The sequence below is a fragment of the Rhinolophus sinicus genome, linkage group LG02, assembly GCF_036562045.2.
Source record: "Rhinolophus sinicus isolate RSC01 linkage group LG02, ASM3656204v1, whole genome shotgun sequence".
NCBI classification, from domain to species: domain Eukaryota; kingdom Metazoa; phylum Chordata; class Mammalia; order Chiroptera; family Rhinolophidae; genus Rhinolophus; species Rhinolophus sinicus.
The window spans coordinates 33506286-33526860 of NC_133752.1; the positions used below are offsets into that span (position 1 = coordinate 33506286).

The 20575-nt window shown below is 35.4% G+C and overlaps 1 protein-coding gene across 1 annotated transcript in view; it reads left to right on the plus strand.

Moving 5' to 3' along the window:
• TACR3 (tachykinin receptor 3) overlaps positions 1 to 18107 on the plus strand; it is a 55361-nt gene extending 37254 nt beyond the window's left edge. The window contains exons 4-5 of the mRNA XM_019738891.2: positions 12342 to 12538; positions 14024 to 18107. Of these exons, the coding sequence (XP_019594450.2) occupies positions 12342 to 12538; positions 14024 to 14336 (510 nt within the window). The 3' untranslated portion in view covers positions 14337 to 18107. The remainder of the gene's footprint in view (positions 1 to 12341; positions 12539 to 14023) is intronic.
• The last annotated feature ends 2468 nt before the right edge of the window (positions 18108 to 20575 follow it).

Below are 20575 nucleotides of genomic sequence, written 5' to 3' on the forward strand. Positions count from 1 at the left end.
TACTTCTATATGCCTTACTCTGTGTATTTCCAAATTTATGGATTTTTCAAATGATTTCTATTCCTCCTAAAACTGACCTTAATCTTTTTTTTCAATATTTAGAACTGGTGAAATAATACATTGTGAATACTTCTTACCTTTTGATTCTCAGGTATTATCTTCATATAACATCTACTTCATTATTTCATCATTCTCTAACATGACCTGGCAGTATTTTACAAATCTCTGAAATAGAAATTTCTAAATCTTTTGCCACAGCCATCTAAGCCTAGATGAGAATGATTGTCACTGACACCTTAAAGGAACACAGACATGCTTCACATACTCGTATTACATCTGTAAAGGAAAAGAGTATCCTAAGAGAATTGAAAACAATGAACAGAATAGTTTCATACCAAAAGAAATAGGATCGCCAATATTAATTAGAAAAAAACAGTTTCTTTATATACAACCTATGCTGATTAAAGAGCAGATCAAGTAGGAGGTAAGTTCCTACATATACAGTGCTTCATGGAAAATTAAAAACTGATTATTGGTGGCCAAAAGCTTATATGCTACAGTTAATCCAGCTTGAACAAAATAGAGTGTTTTATTTCAAAACAAGGTTTCATGGAGATCTAAAAGATACTGTTTCATTCATTTGTCTGAGAGTAAAAACCAGGTCTCCATCATCACAACACCAGTCTACCTTCTAGCCATAATATTTCACGAGGTATCTCCTGGAACATTTCATTGCCAGACCACAGATTTCTACTAGGAAATACTCTGTACAGTGAGCTCCAACTCTAGTACGTACTAGACACCTAACAGTAATAGAAACAGATTTATCAGAGCACCTCCAAATTTCACTATTTTGTACAAATTGCATTAATTAAATTGTAAAAATTATACATAAATTAAATTGTACAAATTGCACTAATTAAAGTGGCATAATACATATAATATATGTAGCACAGACCTTGCATATAACAGGTCCTCAACAAATTTTAGTTTCCTCTCTGCCTTAGGAGGCAACTTACTTTTGCCCTGTACTTTTACATTTTGAGGTGTTATTTATTCACTAATCATTATCTTTTTAAAACAGTCTTATAAAATTAAATGTACCTAAATATTACTGACCCTGTCTGAGTTATTCCTTACAATAAAAAGCAATTTCTTTCTTTTTACCGTTGAAGCTATTAAGGGAAGAAAGCACATGCTTCTAGAATATTTATTTTGACTTATATTTGCCTTAGGGTATTAATAAATCTACACTGACACAGGATCACACTCTACAAAAATAAGTTTATGTATGGAAATAGTTTCTGTAGCCACCATTGAAATTATTCATGGCATTATTCATTACAGACATATATCAATTTTTCTCTATTAATAGCATATCAAAAACCAACTCAATAGCATAATGAAGGGTATGCTATTGTAATGGTTAATTTCATGTGTCCACTTGACTGGACCACGGGATGCCCAGATAGCTGATTAAACATTATTTCTGGATGTGTCTGTGAAAACGTTTCCGGATATTAGCATTTCAAACGGTGGACTGAGTAAAGCAGATGGCCCTCCCCAATGCAGGTGGGCATCATCCAATCTGTTGAGAACTTAAATAGAACAAAAAAGCACAAGGTTGAATTTGTTCTCTAACTGACTGCTTGAGTAGGGACATCAATTTTATCCACCAACTTTCCTGAGTCTCCAGCCTACAGACGGCAGATCATGGGACATCTCAGCCTCCATTAATTGCGTAGGCCAATACCATGTTATACATATATGAATAGATAGGTAGATAGATAGATGACAGATAGATAAATTATATATATTGTTTTCTTATCATTCAACCCATTTCTCATCAGTTTAGCTTATGACATTGCTTCATACATAATATTCATTGAACATTTACTATATGCTAACTACATGTCTAGGCATACTAAGCGCTGGTCATTAGAAAATAGGAGCCACCAGATGAAAGTACTCTATATCTCCTACATTGTAATCCACAAAACCACCTGTATATACCATCTACATTCTTTCCTCCTATTACAGTGAGGAAATGTCCCATTTCTCAAATGTTTGTGGATTCCATCTGCTCATTCTCTCTCAGACAACTTGAGCATTCTGTTGTGTTTGATGGCCTATTCCAATGGCATTCATGACTTTTCTAGTATGTCTAATTTTAAAAAATTATCTTTTAATCTCCCATCCCCACACCCCCTAGCTTCCAACCTATATCCCTGCACCATAGCCGATAAAAATAAGCAAAAGAGTTGTTTATACAAACTTTGTCCACATCCCAGTCATCCTTTAACCTTTTTAATTTGTATTTTGCCTCCACAACTCCACTGGAACTGCTCCTGTCCAGTTCATCACTTGTCTCCAATGAAAACTGTAATTTCTTATCTTGCTAAAACTTTAAGCAGCATTGTACAGGATTGGTAATCCTCCCTTTTAAAGGAAGGGTAAAAAAACAACAACAAAAAAAAAACGCTTCTCTTGCCTTTCCTGACCATATTTTAGTCATTTTCTTGCCAAATCTTTGATTGTTTTTTTCTTTATATCCTTTCCAACTCTTTGCCTCTATCTGATTTCAAAATGTTTGAGTTACTTGGGCTTGTTCTGGGCCACTTTACTCTTCATTCTCAGTAATTTCATTCATCCCATGACATTAAATAGCTTCTATAGATCACTGATTCTGATATATATATTCCAAATCAATACTTCCACTATGAGCTCTAAATTTATATAATCAGCTGCCTACTTTGGTATTCCTCAGGTATTTAAAGTTATAATATACAAAACTGGTCTCTGAGTTTAGGTCTTTATATCCGTAAATGTATATCCAAATATCAGTAAATGGTCCTTCCATTCACCTGGATTGAAATTCTGAAAAGAGTGATTATTGAAACCTCCCTTTCCTTCTCATCCTCATTTGAGCCAGCACTAAATCATAATGATTCTCCTCCCTAAATATATTTCTGCTTCTCTCTATGTCCATTGACATAATTCTCCAAGACACAATCGCTGATCCAAAAGCCACAAAAGAAGCCTGACTGATTTTCCTCGATCTATACTGTTCTCCTCAAATTCATTCTCCATTTGGTATCCAAAATGTTATTTTTAAAATATGAATCAACTCCTGCAATCTGCTTATAATTTCATAATGGTGGTTTCTTAATATGTTTAAGAAAATAAGTAAAAGAAATTGCAAACCCTGAAAATGAACTTGAAGGTCCTACAGAATTGTGCTACCACTTACTCTGCCAATCTAACTGTGCTACTTTGCAATGCATACTCTGTGTTCCAGTGACATTTGCACTCAGTTGCTTGGACACATTGAACTTTATCCCAAAACATTGGTAAGACAATGATAAATGATGGTTCTTCCATCTAAAGTGTTTGCAAAATGGATGGGAAAATCAGATACCCTCAGTCAACCAGTATTTATTAAATTGTCAAGAACTATGCTAAGTTCCATAGACACGTGATGAGTAATGCCTGTATCCATATCTGGACCGAAGGAAACAGCACATGCTTGATTATAACACATACCTGTGTTATAAGATATAATGATATGCTAAGTCTAATTAAGACGTATCTAAAACTACCTGCATGAAGAAATAAAGACAGCTACTCGGAGAGGTGAACTTGAGGTGACCTTCCAAAGGATGGATAGAGAATTGTACAGGGAAAGAAATTGGATCAGGGCATTTCGGGCAGAAGGATAAGTATGTGCCAATCACATACATTTATTTCAACGTAACTACAAACCACAACAAGATTATTTCTAAACCATGCTTTCTTAGTTTGTCATGTATTGTAGAGAAATATATTAATTTTCAGTGGCTGATCTTATTTTCTACTAGATTCAGTATAGAAAAGAGTAATCTTAAATATTCTAGATTTAAGCCTTTGAAATATGTACTCCTTCAAGATAAAAGGCCACAGCAAAAGTATCTTGAGACACTGTCGGGCTCAGTATTTCAGACCACAATATATTAATAACACTGTGTTTTTATAATGACAAGTTACATTAACAAATAGCAAGAAATGAAATCTGTTGGTCTGACAAACGATCACAGCCTAGCACTTTTCACCTGCCCAGAAACTCTCTGAAGGTACCAGATCTCTCCTTGCAACTCCTGGAAGAGAGAAAGACGAGATGACCCTATGCCGAGTTGCCTATAGGCTGACGGTTGAGTGCAGCTGTTTCCTCTTTTACACTTTCTTCCCCAAAAGGTAATTGAGGCAGAAATCCTCTTGACTTTCTCTCCTTCTGTGAATGTCAAAGGATCTTAAACCCTAACAGTGACAATTTATTTGGAACTAAAATAGTCCTTAAAGCAGACCTGTTTTATAGCTTCTAGGTATAATGAACATAAGAGATTGTCAAGGATTTATACTTTCTTTTTCCATTTGTCTTTATATGTGCTCCACATAAATTGAGAATGTGGAAGTAAGTGGTACCATATAAGCACATAAAATATTTGAAGTACTGAGTCCCTATCTTATAGTTTGAGTGCAGATATATCTGTCCATATTCACATAGTATAAAATAAGCCAGATACCAACCTCTAGTTCCCAGGCTTACTCCACCATTCCAAATTGTTTTCTCACTCTTTCACCTTCCTGCTGTAGGAAAATATCTCATCTCACATGAAGGTGAAGTGGGCTGTTACTTGGAGGAATAAGATTCGACTACCCCTTCTTAAGCCTCCCTTGAGCATACTAAATGAGGAAAGAAGCAAGGGCTAGTTCTAAGGACCTTGAGAAGCAGAACGTATACAAAATGAACCCTGGTTAATGAAGAATTAGAGACTCAATAATTCTAGCTCTGAACTTGCTTTTGGGATTTTGAGAAATCACTATACCGCCTTGGTTTTACATCTCTCGTCCATAAAATGGAGAGATTATGTGGTCATGAAGATTAAGTAAATTAATACATATTTGTAAGTTTTGTTTTCATGAGTATAAAAAGCACTAAGCCTTTTACTAAAACAAAAAATGGATGCTAGTCCACTGAGTCATCCATCAGTGTTGCCTCAAATGTGTCCACTCGCCTTGCCTCTTTCAAAGGACAGTGTAATGTTTTTTGGTGATTCTCAAAATGAGTGTTGGAACTACCTGGCTGGGGCATAGAGTACAGTACTTGGTCATGCTGTGCACTGTGGGCTGTAGCACTGAGCCTGTATCAACAGACACTGGCCACAGGAAGGTAAGAGGGAAAAGACAAGGAAATGGAAGTTTTGAAGGGTAGGGTGAGAAAGTCCTTAAGTAGAGCACAGGGTGAGGAATTTGAAAACATTGCTGTACTATTCAGAATATATAAGAGAGAAATTTGAAAAGCAGAGTCATGAATGGGCTTTCTATTGCTGCTAGTTATTGTACAATGTAACAACGCAGCCCATTTCCATCGTAAGAGCAAAAGACAGTGAGCAAACCATTTCAGACCCCATTCCCATTACCAGACTACCTCCCTATAGTCCATTTGAATGGTTCTTTTATCTATTTTGTCTATATGGTGTGTGTGAATAATATATACTTTATTACATTTTTGTGTTAATTTTCTAGATGTATACCTTCAAAGTAAACCACATTTTTTAAAACCATATTTTGATATTCCTTCCTATTCTAGTATAACAGATGCCCCAAAAACATGAGTTGGTCCCAATAGTCATAATAAATGACAATTACTTTTTAAAAATGCTTCTTGTTGAAATAGGTCTTGAATACCTGAAATACTGGTAAATAAATCTATTGTTTGTGTAAACCATAGAAGTTCATTTCTGGCTATTTTCTATTTTAATTCTCTTCCTCTAAAAACTGATAAGCCAGCTCGGCTCCTTCAGAGGTGAATAAGTGTCATAATAAAGAAGACTTTTGCCTTAATCAAAGAGACCACTCTTTAAGCTCAAGTGACAGAGACAGCTGGATTTTTGAGTTTTATAACAACCGAGAAGAATCTATGACTTCAATTAGCAAGAAAGCTTTCTGAGTGCTTCTCATTATTTCTGATGCAAAGGAAGTATAATGGAAAGCAGTGTTTGTAAGGAAAACCATAATAAAACCTAAGAGAGGCTCAACTGATGGAAATGGAGATCCTGGTTTAACCTTTACGTCACTGAGAACAATTCTACAGGCAATCGATACCTCCCCAGAAATCTCCATTTTTACTGGGACCCTGTAATAGTATTTTGCCTCCTACTTTGCTGGAATACAGTTATACAATATACTGTTCTCAGCATTTCAAACATTTTATTAGTCTGCTCAGGCTGCCATAACAAAATACCATAGACTAGTGGTTTAAACAACAGATATTTTCTCCCCGTTCTTGAGGCTGGAAGTCTGAGGCTAAGGTTTTGTCAGTGTTGGTGTCTTTAGGTTTGCAGATGGCGGCAACCCTCTGTCTTCACATGATCTTCCCTGGGTATCTGTATCCTAATCTCCTCTTTTAAGAACACCAGTCATATTGGATTAGAGCCCACCATAATGACCTCATTTCCACTTAATTACCTCTCTGAAAATCGTATCTCCAAATACAGTCACAAGCTCAGGAATGGGAGTTAGGACTTCAAATTACAAATTTTGGAGTGTGACATCAGCAACACATTTGAATGAGATAAGATGGTCCACATCTCTCTGCTCAACAATAATTTGGCATCCATCCATGGAGAATAGTGCCTTTGTGGCAGCAGAGGGATCCAGGTAAAAGATTGTTCAGGCCAAGAATGAGGAGACAGGCTGACCCTAGGAGGCTGACTCCCTGACCATCAATGGTCCCAGATGGAGACCCAGACACAGCTCCATACCCCTGACGACTTGGCTACAGTGCCCTTCGGCTTTGATTCTGTTGCCAGCACCATACACCAAGGGATCCAGGAAAAGTATCCCCCACTGGGAGTCAGGTAATAAATATACAGACCTCAGTCCAGCTGCCTGTAAAGCAGCTCCAGCCCTTCTCACCATGGTCACAAGTGTTACTACTGAATTCTTATTTTCTCACTTGGTTCTAAATTTTTAAGCAAATCTTTTAAACTGAAGCGACAAAAGCCCATGAAGTAGTGCTTGGATTTTGATGCTTCATTAATTTTTTTATATCTTACTCTTGAAAATATTGTTTTGATTTGCTAATATGTGGTTAAAATAAGCAGGCCTGAAATTTCCACTTAAACAAACATAACGGTCTATTTAAGAACATTTGGGCCATCAAAACTTAGAGAGAAGAGGGAGGGTGTTGTCCACGGGATGTTTCCTCCAAACACAGGCTCTGAGGAGTTTCTAATCAAAACAAGAAATGTATTGTCACATACAGTTGACCATTTCCAGTTCAGACATTTAAAAAGAATAAATTCTGCCCTGAAAAGTATGTTACTAGATTTTTTTTTATGGTTGGCAGTATTTTATTTAATTTTCCAGACTGATATTCTTTTTATTTTATGACCTAAACCTCAATGTCACCCACTCTGACTAATTTACTATGATAGATAAGAACAGCTGCAAGCATTCCAGTCTAACCCGTACAGGATACAAAAATCAAAGATTTTTTTCCCCTTTGATACATGTAGAAAATGTGCCCAAAGCTTCTTCTCACTAATATATGACACACATTTCAATCCTGTCGATAAGATTAAAGTGGATTCTTAACTACTAAAAACATGCAATATTACTGTAAAAACTACCTCACTTGTCCCACCTCCTTTCTGCCTCCTGCCAGTGAATCCCTGTTTCAAGGACAATGGGTGGCCACTACAGCCTACGTTGCCATGGAAAATAAATCCCATTGCCTCAGAAGCTGGATAAGTCTTTCAGCTTACTGAAATACCCAATGTCAATCAATCTTTATTTCAAGTTACAATAAAATTTGCTAAGACGTGGTAAAACATTTGAATCTCTATCCCAGTCTCTTATCTTGCCTCAAAAATCTCAGTTGCTTCAAGAAGTCTACCAACTTTTCTGCTTAGCATTCATAGCCAGTCTGTGCTAGTGTCACTGTCCAGCCAGGAACCACACAGAATTTGCACATTTATCATTGCTCAAGGTTTGTGCTTCAAATTGATCTTTTTTTTTAACACTTTATGAGGAAGAGGATTATAATTTCATGGTTTCAGCATTTCTCAAAGCCAGGCAATTTTGTTCCAAGAGCTCGCTTTTGCATTTACATCAAACCTGGGGTCCTGAGAGTTTGGTCTCTGAAATTACTCTACAAGATTTTGTGAGCAGAACCTAGGGTAATGGTTAAAATTAACTTTGTAGAAACAAACAAACAAATAAATAAATAGGATAGCAATTGTTTCATTGCAAGAGATCCTTCCTTTTGGGTCTTTCAGATTTTTTTCTAAAAATCTTCAAATAAGTTACTAAATATTTTGCAACAAGGTTCTTAAGGCTGTATATACGTGAATAATAAGTTATCTAGTACCTCTGTTCCAGGTGCATTTTAATTTAATGAAATTCTGCACATTCATTTAATTTCCCCATATACTGAACCTCTTCCACATTGGTTGTTAGAAGTCACTTGAAAAGACTCTGAGAGCCTTTGTAGCTCTTCAGCTTTTGTTGGAAAACAAGTTCATGTACAAAAACATCCAAATAAGCTTTTATGCACATTTGCTGATACTTTATTTAACATACTAGCCTGCACCGTGTTTACATACTCATAGATACTATTTTCTTGCCCCTAACAAGGGCAATTTCAGAATGAAATTTTTTTAAAATATTTATTGGGGTGACAATTGTTAGTAAAATTACATAGATTTCAGGTGTACAATTCTGTATTACATCATCTATAAATCCTATTGTGTGTTCACCACCCAGAGTCAGTTCTCCTTCCATCACCATATATTTGATCCCCCTTACCCTCATCTGCCACCTCCTACCCCCCTTACCCTCTGGTAACCACTAAACTATTGTCTGTGTCTATGAGTTTTTGTTTCTCATTTGTTTGTCTTGTTCTCTTGTTGTTTTTGGTTTATATACCACATATCAGTGAATTTGATACCATGTATCAAATGGTTTATATACCACATATCAGTGAAATCACATGGTTCTCTGCTTTTTCTATCTGACTTATTACGCTTAGCATTATACTCTCAAGATCCATCCATGTTGTCACAAATGTCCCTATATCATCTTTTCTTACCACCTAATAGTATCCCATTGTGTATATATACCACAACTTCTTTATCCATTCATCTATCGCAGGACATTTTGGTTGTTTCCATGTCTTGGCCACCATAAACAAAGCTGCAATGAACATTGGAGCACACATGTCTTTATGTATAAATGTTTTCAGATTTTTTGGGTAGCTACCCAGGAGAGGGAATGCTGGGTCATATGGTAATTCTATTCGTAATTTTTGAGGAACCTCCACACTGCCTTCCATAACAGCTGCACCAGTCTGCATTCCCACCAACAGTGTATGAGGGTTCCTTTTTCTCCACAGCCTCTCCAACACTTGTTACTATTTGTCTTGTTGATGATAGCCACAGAATGACATTTAATACTTATGCTTTCATGCACCCAAAATAACCTATATTGTTTCTGTACTCATTCTCTTTAGTTGCATTTGTTTGTCTAGAAAAGGGAAATAGCAGTAAGTATCAGGCTCATTTTAAATCCACGTGCCCATGTTAAACTTGGAGGACAAATGAGACCAGTAATTAATGACGGTAAACTCATGGACATCACTTAACCAACTATATGTCTTTTCGTTTCTTTTTGTATTTCATTTATTTATTTATTTATTTATTTATTTATTTATTTATTTATTTATAGAAGTTTCGAGTTCAGTCTATATGCCTGAAATGCATCAGTAAACAAAACAAGCAGAAAATCTTTGCTCTTTTATATTCAAGCATAAGGAGACACAAAGTAAAGAATAAACAACAAACTGAAACTAAAGAGCAACCTAAGAGGTTTGGGGAGTGCTGGGAGGACAGGTTGCAATTTAAATTGATTGGTCAGTTCAGGATTTATAGAAAAAATAAGAATACTGCAAAAGTTTGAAGTACATTAGGGGAGAGTGTTCTAGAGGGAGGAGCCAGGGAGAATAATGGCAGCAGTAGCTTACTCTACTGTGTCCAAAGAGTAGAATGATGGTCACATGTTCAAGAAGGCAAAAGTCAATGGCACGCATTTCATTTAGTTTAATATCTGCTGTGCCTACAGTTAGCATGCACTGAGTCATTCATGCTTATAATAAACAACTAGTTTAACTAAAGTTGTCATAAATATTATTTTCAATTTTATTTACACATTTATATTCACATTTTTATGCATTTTTTATAAATCATTTACATTTTTATCATATTGTAAACTTATTCAGGACAAGGAATTGGTCTTATACTCATTATTGTTTTCTAGACCCCATAGACAGTCAATAAATGTTATTAATTGTAAGCAGAAAAACAGACTTAAGAGTCTGAGGTGTAAAGACTCTTTGTTCCATGAATCGTAGTGGTCAAAGTTTTTGGTTTTTTTCCTCAGTTTCCTAAAGTGCAATTTAAAACTAGTTAATAAGTTGTAAATATGTGGAACATTGTATAAATATAAATTATAATAAAATAATGGCTCTTAGTTGTATTCCACAAATATATGAACAAGAAATAGGAGAGATAAAAAGGCAGAAATCTAAATGTAATTCTTTAGAAAACAATGCAACCTAAAGAGTCCTGAGAAAATCAAAAGACTTTACATGATGTGGCCAATGATGACATTCTGTGAGCTACTGACCTGGATTTTCAGCTCTGGTGGCCAATTTCTACCAGCTCAGGACTAGTCACCCAGATGGTACAATGATTAAGCGCGTGGGAAAGCGTCTCTGTCCACATTGATCCATTTTATGCTTTGTCTATTTCTAGAATCATGTCTCTTATGACTCTTAACCTTGCCAACTTTCATCTGAATTTCCATCTTGCAGTCAAATGACAAGTCTTGTACATAAATAACGTACTTTCATAGTTCTAAGGTGCCACATAGGCCATCTATGTCAACACTCTGATTTGTGTTCTGATCTGACTATGGTAAGCCTCAAAAGTATTTATTTAAAATACAGAGGGTACCAAAAAAAAGTATACAATTTTAAGAAAGGAAAAAATAATGTGTATTAAAATTGTAATACTCAATATATACCAATAACAAAAGATGAATACAAGTTACGTGTATACATTTTTTGGCACTCCAGTACATTCTTCTAAACATTTTACTACTTCTAAACTCCCAAAAGAAGTATGAACAAACTTAGTAGACAGATTGATAATGAGAGATATTAAATGAGATAATCATAAAATATTATTTCCTTTCATACACAAAGCCAAGCTGCTCCATGTTCAATAATTTTGAGTCTACCTTTCTTATAGACACAAACAATGGAACCTGTTTCGCTTAGAGACACACAGAACATCCTCTCATTTAACTTCCTGTTACAAACTGTACACTGTCATTCATATTCATTTATTCTATATCCAATTATTTATCTCCAGCTATATCCTAGGGACTGTGCTAGATGCTGGGAATATTAAGATAATTAAGACATTCTTTCTGCCTTATAGGTATTTAAGTGCTAGTGCAGGAGAAGCAGAGGTCGACATTCTACTTTGGTGGGGCTTTCCAGGATATTTTGTTTCAAAATTATGGAAACAGAAGAAATGAGCCCTGCTTACCAAATTCATAGAGCTAACGTATAAACTAGCTGTGGAAACTGATTGCCTAAATTATGAATTTAAAGTTAGTACTATTTCCTCAGACTAATGTGAATATCACAATCACCATCCAGAGAAACTTTTCCCAATATCAGATTATAAGAGAAATCGAGTTAATATTCAGAAGGTTGCCTAGTTAGCATGGTATTAGAGTAAAGAAATCTGAATAGTATTATGCTGTAGTCAAGCTATAATAAATACTGAGGAACCAGCCCAGCCCTTACAGCCTAATATACCCCACAGTGACTCAACAGTTTCTCTCAATATGACTCTGCTATTTAACAGTGAGGCGAGCACAGCCAAATCCTGGCTCCTGTTTCTTTGTCTCCCCAAGGCTCTTTGGATTTTTGTAAGCACTTATGTTCTTCTGGCCAATTAAAACATATTTGTTTCTGTTTGAGTTTGTACCACCCATTCAGTTGGGTTAGTTAAAGATGGAATGGTGACACAAGTATGCTTCCTGGAGATTTACATTAGGCCACTGTCACTTTATGAACTCACTATTTTAAAAACTACATTGACTATTCCTTAGGCATGACATGTGTTTAACTGTATTGGCAGGGAAATATAATATGCAACAGCTATTGCAACTAATATATTTAATGACTTTTAAATTTTCCAAAAAATGACCTTTTCCTTCTTTTTTTCCAGGTTGTAAAAATGATGATTATTGTCGTGGTAACATTTGCCATCTGCTGGCTGCCCTATCATATTTACTTCATCCTCACTGCAATCTATCAACAACTAAATAGGTGGAAATACATCCAGCAGGTCTACCTGGCTAGTTTCTGGCTGGCAATGAGCTCGACCATGTACAACCCCATCATCTACTGCTGTCTGAATAAGAGGTAAAAACAAAATTGCTAAATGTAAATTTCTTCTCACTCCTGGCTTCCCTGGAAGCATATAATGTTGTTCCAGTATCTTGGTGCAAATTAAAAATTCAAAAGAAAGTGAAAGTTGAAAAATTCACTGAGAGGGGCACAAAGCTGGATGTTTTTCGAGACTCCCCCATACTTTATGAAATATCCCACATTAACAATTACATCCTCAAAACAATGTTCCTAGAATTTCTCACTGGTCAGTTTTTTTGGGAGTCAAATTCTCCCTCCAAACCCTTCCCAATTTTATCTGCCAAAGAAAAAGAAATGCCCTCCTGACTGAAGCAGGTAAGTTGAAACTGTGCTCAAGTCCTCAAAGAAATAAAGACACTTCATAGAAATTCATAGATGATGGCATATGAGAGTGTGCTCTATGAAAAAGGATGTTTTAAAAATAAACTTCAAAATTAAAGATGTTGCTATGAGAGTGATAGGGGCCAAGGGGACTTACAATCCACCTTCCTACCTAGGAGGTCAGTGAGTAGCAGAGGGTGCAGCCTCCACGGGAAGGGGCTGTAAAGAAATTGAAGTGGTCAAGGAAAAGCTATTTTTAAAGTGAAGTTTTAAAAACATGTAGGCATATTTACAGTTAAATTTAAGACTGTAAAATAAATATATAAAATGTGGTTTCCAGATAAAAAACACCTTAGTTGTTGTAAAATAAATATATAAAATGTGATTTCCAGATAAAAAACACCAGCATATAGAGGGGTAGGGTTAAATTTCATAAAGTTGCTAATTCCCATAACAAACCAATGTGTTCTGAGCTATTTCAAGTAAAGTAGAAATGGAACTTCATGTAAGTAACTGCACAGCTAAATCCTAAGCTCTCTTTCCAGTTGGACCTCCACCATATTGTGCCTTAAGTTTGTTAAATACTTAATTCTTACTTTTTTCATTAATTGCGTAAGCCATGTATCAGTTCAACCCACCCCACAAGCAGTACACCTGTTTTTAACCAACTTCATTCAATGGTTTACAAAGCGATTGTGTACTTTCATATATGATTAACTAAAAACCCTTAATATTAGCAATTAATTCTAACATTAAGATTTTAATTTATAAGTGTGTAATTATGTCTGAAAGAAGCTGTTTTGAAATATGTAATTTTTAAGTGCCTTAACCAGCAAGCCTAATTAAATTACACTTACACAAATGTATAAAATTACTGAAGAAACGTACACTGTTTCTTTGGCATACTGATTATCTGATGCTGTGCTTTTACTATTTGATGACTTGCTTCTTATTGATGAAAAATTAAGCTTCAGTGAAAACAAGAACTTAAAAGACTAACAACAATACAATGACATAAATTTTAAGAGTCTGACTAGAAAATCAAATTAAAAAACCTGCGCTGGCTTACGTGCCATACGTAGGATTTTCTGTGGCAGTTGAAAGACATTTCCTCTTGAAAACATGATTTTTTTCTTCCTGTATCCTGCTTCTCCTTAGATTTAGAGCTGGTTTCAAGAGAGCATTTCGCTGGTGTCCTTTCATCCAAGTATCTAGCTATGATGAGCTGGAGCTCAAGACCACCAGATTTCACCCCACCCGGCAAAGCAGCCTGTACACTGTGACCAGAATGGAGTCCTTGACAGTGGTGTTTGAACCCAGCAACTCTGAGAATGCCAAATCCAGTCGAAAGAAGAGAGCAACTCCAAGAGACCCAAGCTTCACTGACTGCCCCCGCAGGAATTCCAAATCTGCCTCCACCACTTCAAGTTTCATAAGCTCACCCTATACCTCTGTGGATGAGTGTTCCTAAATCCATTTCCTGAGGTGAAAGAGTAGTGTGAGGCCACCACGGTGCCAGCGGGGTGCCCATTGTCCTAACAGTGTACCAGTCCTGGCCTTCCTACTCTCTGGAAACAGAAGGGCAAATCTTAGGCAGCTATACTTCAATTGAGAAAAGGCAGCATATAAATATAACACAGATACTATTAGGATATTTGCCTCCCTCAAAAATAACATGAGTTTTAAATTTATTCTTTGAAACCTCTAAATTATTATATGTAACAGACAAAAATATATCTGAAAAATACTTGTAATATGTTTCATTTTTCTCATTTAAAAATTGCAGTAAACATTTGTGACACTAAAATGACATATGATTTTTCCAAAAGATTAAAGAAGCTTTAAAATACAAAATGGTGAATCATGAAAAACAAAACTTACATAAAATGAAACAACTTCATCTACAGCTATAAAACAGAATTATAAAAAAGCTAAATGACTAATTTTCCCACTAGAATGATGGAAAAATAACCTCAAAGCGTAGGAATTAATGAAAAATTTTTCTCAAGAGAACTCATTTTGTAGAATGATTTAAATTTTTTAATTTAAAAATTTAATATTTAAAATTTTTCTCCTTGAAATATAACTGAAAAAGAAATCTAGTCAGATTACTAAACAGCTGTATGTCATCCTCTTTAATGTTTTTTTCTGAGAAAGTGGCTTCAAAAGAAAAAAAATAATCATTTACTTTTTGACCATTACATATTTTAAAGTGACAAGCTAAGAAAAAGGACAAAGCAAATTCCTATTATCTTCTTTATTTATATTTTTCTTAAGTATTTTAAATTGTTTTTAAATATGTAGATTAGAAAACACTTCCACTGATGGAAAGAATCCCATTTGTCTCTGAAACTAGTTAGGGAAAAATTCGAGATAGTAATTCATAGTTACGATGGCAGACAGGAGCATCTACCAACGCTAAAGGAAGATGTGTTTCTCCTCCATAACCCAAGGAAAAAGTTCAAGATGGACATTAACTTTATCAGTTATATAGAGACCTTTTCCTCTCCTCTCCCCCCACTGAAGAAAAGAGAAAGGACTAGGGGAAAGTATCAGAAAATATGTTTTAAGGCAAATCCTTAGGAAAAAAGTCTATGTACTACCTATGTGTACTAATATTCATATAGGTAAACCAGGCAAGATGTAGAAAGATGAACCAACTATTACAATAGAAATCTGGACAATATTTTGAACTAATACCAGACAAACAAGAGTGTAATACACACCTTCCCACAGAAAGAGCTTGCCTTTTGCCTGCTTAGATATTTCAGAAAGAAATGAACTAATGGTCCTAGGAAGCATCTGTTTTACTACAAGAAAAAATATACCGACATATTTCTGAAAGCCATAACAAAACAAGGTACACCATTAAGTTACAATTTATCTTCTACATGTCAGTGCTTATAAATCATCTTTCCTTGAGTTAGAGATACTGTCAATCCTGCTCAAGAAGCAGAAACCTTCTGAGAATGTGGATGTATAGTACAAATTTTTCCTTTAAAATATTCAGTTGGATTTTTAAAGCTATCCAGCTAAAATAGTTACCTGTAACACTTTACCAGATTGTTACGTCTCCCCCAACTATATTGAGGTTCTATAAACCGACTATTGTTTTTTGAACAAGATCTAAAAGCAATTATTCAAGAGCAAATCATGGTCTGTTGCTGCCGAGACACTAAATTTTCCAACCTTCCTCTTTGTTTTGGACACCAAGCCATAAATATGTAATTGTTACAAAGTTAAAAGTCTAAACAACCTCACCATGTATGTTTAAGCTGAATTTCTTCTGATTACACCAATAGACACACATACATACACACACATACAAGTGTGCAGGCATATACAATTATTTTAATGTATATAACAAATTCAAAGAATTAAATTCTAAATTCAAAACCGAAATAGTAAGTAGTCATTAACAGAGTTGCCAGAAATAGCTCAATAAAGTCTATGAAGTTTGTGTGCATGCTTTAGATAAGCAAATGTATTATTATTTAGTATTTAATCATTGAATACAATGTTTTTAAATGTTCATTACCAAAAAAAAATGTAAATGCTTATCATACAATGTGAAACTGTCAAGAAAAAGCCTAATATTTTAAAGAAAACATTATCTTCTCAAATTTTTGAATGATTATGAGACTAGCATTAATGAGTATTCTAAGTACATGAGACCATATTCAGCTGCAGAATGCAAATGTGAAGTTTGGCCCTCAGATTCGATGTAGTCAGTTACCACCAAATACATCTGAAAAACAACTCCTGGCCTTCACACACACCTTTTTTTTTTTTTTTTTTTTTAGATTTGTTGTTTTGCTTACAGAGTCTCATCATTCTAGCATGACAGAAATACCTGAGTTCCAGACCGTATCTTTTTAATACTCTTTAGGGAAAACTGACATCAATCACCCAATACTCATGACTTAAACAAAGACTTAAAAAAAAAAATTTTTAAGTTTAAAATTTGAAAAAGAATAATAATAAAATAAATGATTACAATATGAAAGAGACAGAATATTTTTCCTTCTGTATGAATTTTGTCACTGAGAATTATAGAATAATACATATGGAAATCAGCTTCAGTAGGAGTCACTTTAAATAAAGCTATGCCAGTGTTTTCGTATTTGTTAGGGTTTGGAAGAATTTGTGTCCAAAATTCACCCTACACTATGATGTTAAGGTTCACTGTCAATCTTTGTCATTGTTTGCAAGCAAACACTGGCTAGAAAGACAAGGCAGATGGTTAAAATGCTCTAGGTTTTTGGATTTATATCAGTGGAAGAAAAAATTTTGAGAGAAATCTGAAAGAATCAAAAAGGCTTAAATCATTTTAAATATTCTCTTTTTGAAAGATAAAAATAAATAAATAGTAAACGTATTTTTATTATGCATCTGAACAAAGTAATTTTGAAATTATTTATATGGGAAGAAACTAAAGCAAACATAATTATTATAGACTCCAATCCAATCTCCTACTTTATTAGCTACCTCAGTATGATGCTGCCTTATTCCATCTCCCAACTTCATGGCAGTGACATTTCTGACACAGCAGCCAATTCATATTCTCTTCCAGATCTTGCCAATCTCTTATAAACAGAGATCTTACCACCTCCAAAGTGAAATCCACCCTTACAAAGCACACAGAAGACTGCTAAGAACCTTCATATCAAACCTCAGAAGCACAAAATAAATGTGAAAAAGCAGTGCTGGCCAGCTCCGAATTTGCATTTGATTTTGTGAATGTAGAATTTCATTAGAAAACTTCCAATTAGTGTCTAGTAAATAATTCCATCAAATACAGAGGCAGGAGAATTACAATTTCTCACTCATTTTACAGGAACAGTTTTCGTTCCCACTCATTGTTGAGTAGCAAAAATTAAGGAACTCAAAAATGACACTGGCCATATAGAACAAATAAGGTTGTAATAATTTCCCCAAGGGCAAAGCAGAAATGGAGAATAAAGTCTAATGGTTCTATCCAAGGTCAGTAATTGTGTTGTGAAATAGCTTGGTGAAAATTCTGTGTACATAAGAAATAGATATATATAAAGTTTGTAGCTAGTGAATAAAGTATTTTCAAGTTGTGGTAATTATACTGAACAGATTTAATATATTCATATTCTTTGTATATGTGGTAATATGTAACAGATTTGATTTCGCTTTTTTCTTTAAAAACATTAAAAATAATATTAAAAATAAAAGCATACCTACTATTTTCCTACTGGCTAGCATAACATATGTTATGAAGGGGTCTATGTTACCTAAACACATTCACCCAACCATACCTCAAAACTATTGTGCTTCCGCTCTTATTTTTCCTCACAGAAAAAATAAAGTTAATTTTTCCAAAGTTACCTTGATTCCAAAAAAAGCACGTATGGGGAGCAAAATCATCAGAGTGTAGGAAAATATTCTGTATAGAGAACAGGAGCGAGTGGGTTGGCATGTAAAGCTGAAACCGCATGTAGTTGAGTGTACAGCATAGCATTTTAGAGCTTAGGGTGTCAGGATTTCATCCGCAGACAGACAAGAGTTTCATCCAGGCCCTACCAACTGCCAGTTGGGGGACCAGGGGCCAGTGATTCTCTGCTCTGAGCCTCATTTAACTCATCAATAAAAAAGAGAAAACAATAGTTACTTCAAAGTGCTAATGTGAGGACTGAATGCTCTAATGCCTGAAGGGGGCAGAGCCAAGCATTAAATAAATGCTCAAAAACATCATTAGCGTCATTGTGTGCATATGGGGAGAAAGTCAGACAAATCCCTTTTTGCCTGCATCATTCTGCCCCCATCCAAAGTTCTTGGAGGGCCATAAGTAGCCTTATAGCTTCATCACTTAGCCCTAATTTGTTTTCAGTCCCCACATGGTCTTCTGGATTGTGTATGAGTGTTCTGAGAATTTGCTATCTGGGCCTGGACCCTGAGTAGGAAAAACTGTACAGGTGAAGGGTTAGAAATAGCCAATTAATAGAAGGAGTGGCTTTGGACATGTGAAGCTAAACTCACTTCTTAGGAAAGATACAGTTATTTTACATTGAAGAATAAGAACGCTAACTTTCAGAAGCTAATAGTTGAGAGAGGGAAAACAGAAAAAATTTTCAGGTTTTCCCAGCAGTATCACTGACTGCTCTCTCAGTGCCTCCTCCCCCATGCTCTGAGGAAGAATGGCCAGGAACCAGGGACAATTCCACGTCAGGTGGCAGCAATGACCCACACTGCCTATCTCTTTCCACCAGATTCAAGGACATCCTCTCTAATCCAGTCCCTCCACCCCACTCAGATACAAGCCAAGCATTCCCCACCCTGTTCCACCAACTCACCAGGGGGAAAGACACAAAGAAAAAGGGTATCCTCACCAGCCTATCACACATATCCAAAACACCAGGAAATCCTCTAGGCTCTTGAAAGAAATTCATTGTTCTACTGATGCACAATATATCTCCTGCTACAAACCTGGTCCAAGCTACCATCATCTCCCAAGATGTTACCAATAATTACTTTCAATGTAAATGGATTAAATGCTCCAATCAAAAGATAGAGTGGCTGAATGGATAAGAAAATAAGACTCTTACCTGTAAGTATGATGCCTATAAGAGACTCACTTCAGATTGAAAGACACACACACAGACTGAAAATAAAGGGATGGGAAGAAGATATTACATGAAAATGAAAACAAGAAAAAAACTGGGATAGCAATACTTATAAAAGACAAAACAGACTTTAAAACAAAGGCCATGACAAGAGACAAAGAATGACCCAATGATCCCACTTCTGGGTATTTACCTGAAGAAACCCAAAATATTATTTCAAGGGAACATGTGCATCCATATGTTCATTGTAGTATTGCTTACAATGGCCAAGACGTGGAGGCAGCCTTGGTGTCCATCAATGGAAGAATGAATAAAGAGGAGATGGTACTTATCTACAATGGACTATTGCTTGCCATGGGAGGGAATAAGTTCTTGCCATCTGTGGCAGCGTGGATGGACCTGGAAGATACTGCACTGAGTGGAGTGGCAGACAGAGAAAGACAGATGCCATGTGATTTCACTTTTGTGGAATCTGAAGAACAAAATAAACAAACAAGACAGAAACAAACTCAGATACAGAGAATATTTTTATCATCGCCAGATGGGAGGAGGATTTGAGAGAGTAGGTGAAAAGGGGAAGGGGTTAAGAAGTACAAATTGGTTCTTAACACAGTAGTCATGGGGATGTAGAGTATAGCCTAGGGAATATAGTCAATTATATTGTAATAATTACTTACAGGTACCCGATTTATCAGGATTATAGATGGAAGGGAATTGGGGAGCAAGGTGAAAAGGTAAAGGTATTAAGAAGTACAAATTGGTTGTTACAAAATAGTCATGGGGATGTAAAGTAAAGCATAGGATATAATCAATAATATGGTAATAAGTATGTATAGTACCAGGTGGGTACTAGACTAGTCAGAGGGATCACTTCTTAAATTACAAAACTCTGACAATTAAGTTCACAAACTTGTTACAATGCTGTTTCTAACCTTTTATGATATTAGAGGGATTATTCATTCTGAATTTGTACCAACTGAACAAATAGTTAACCAAGTTTACTATTTGGCAGTGCTGAAAAGGCTGTGTGAAAAAAGTTAGATTAAAATGACCTGAACTTTTCACCAAAAATTCATGGCTCTTGCATCACAACAATGTACCAGCTCACATAACACTATCT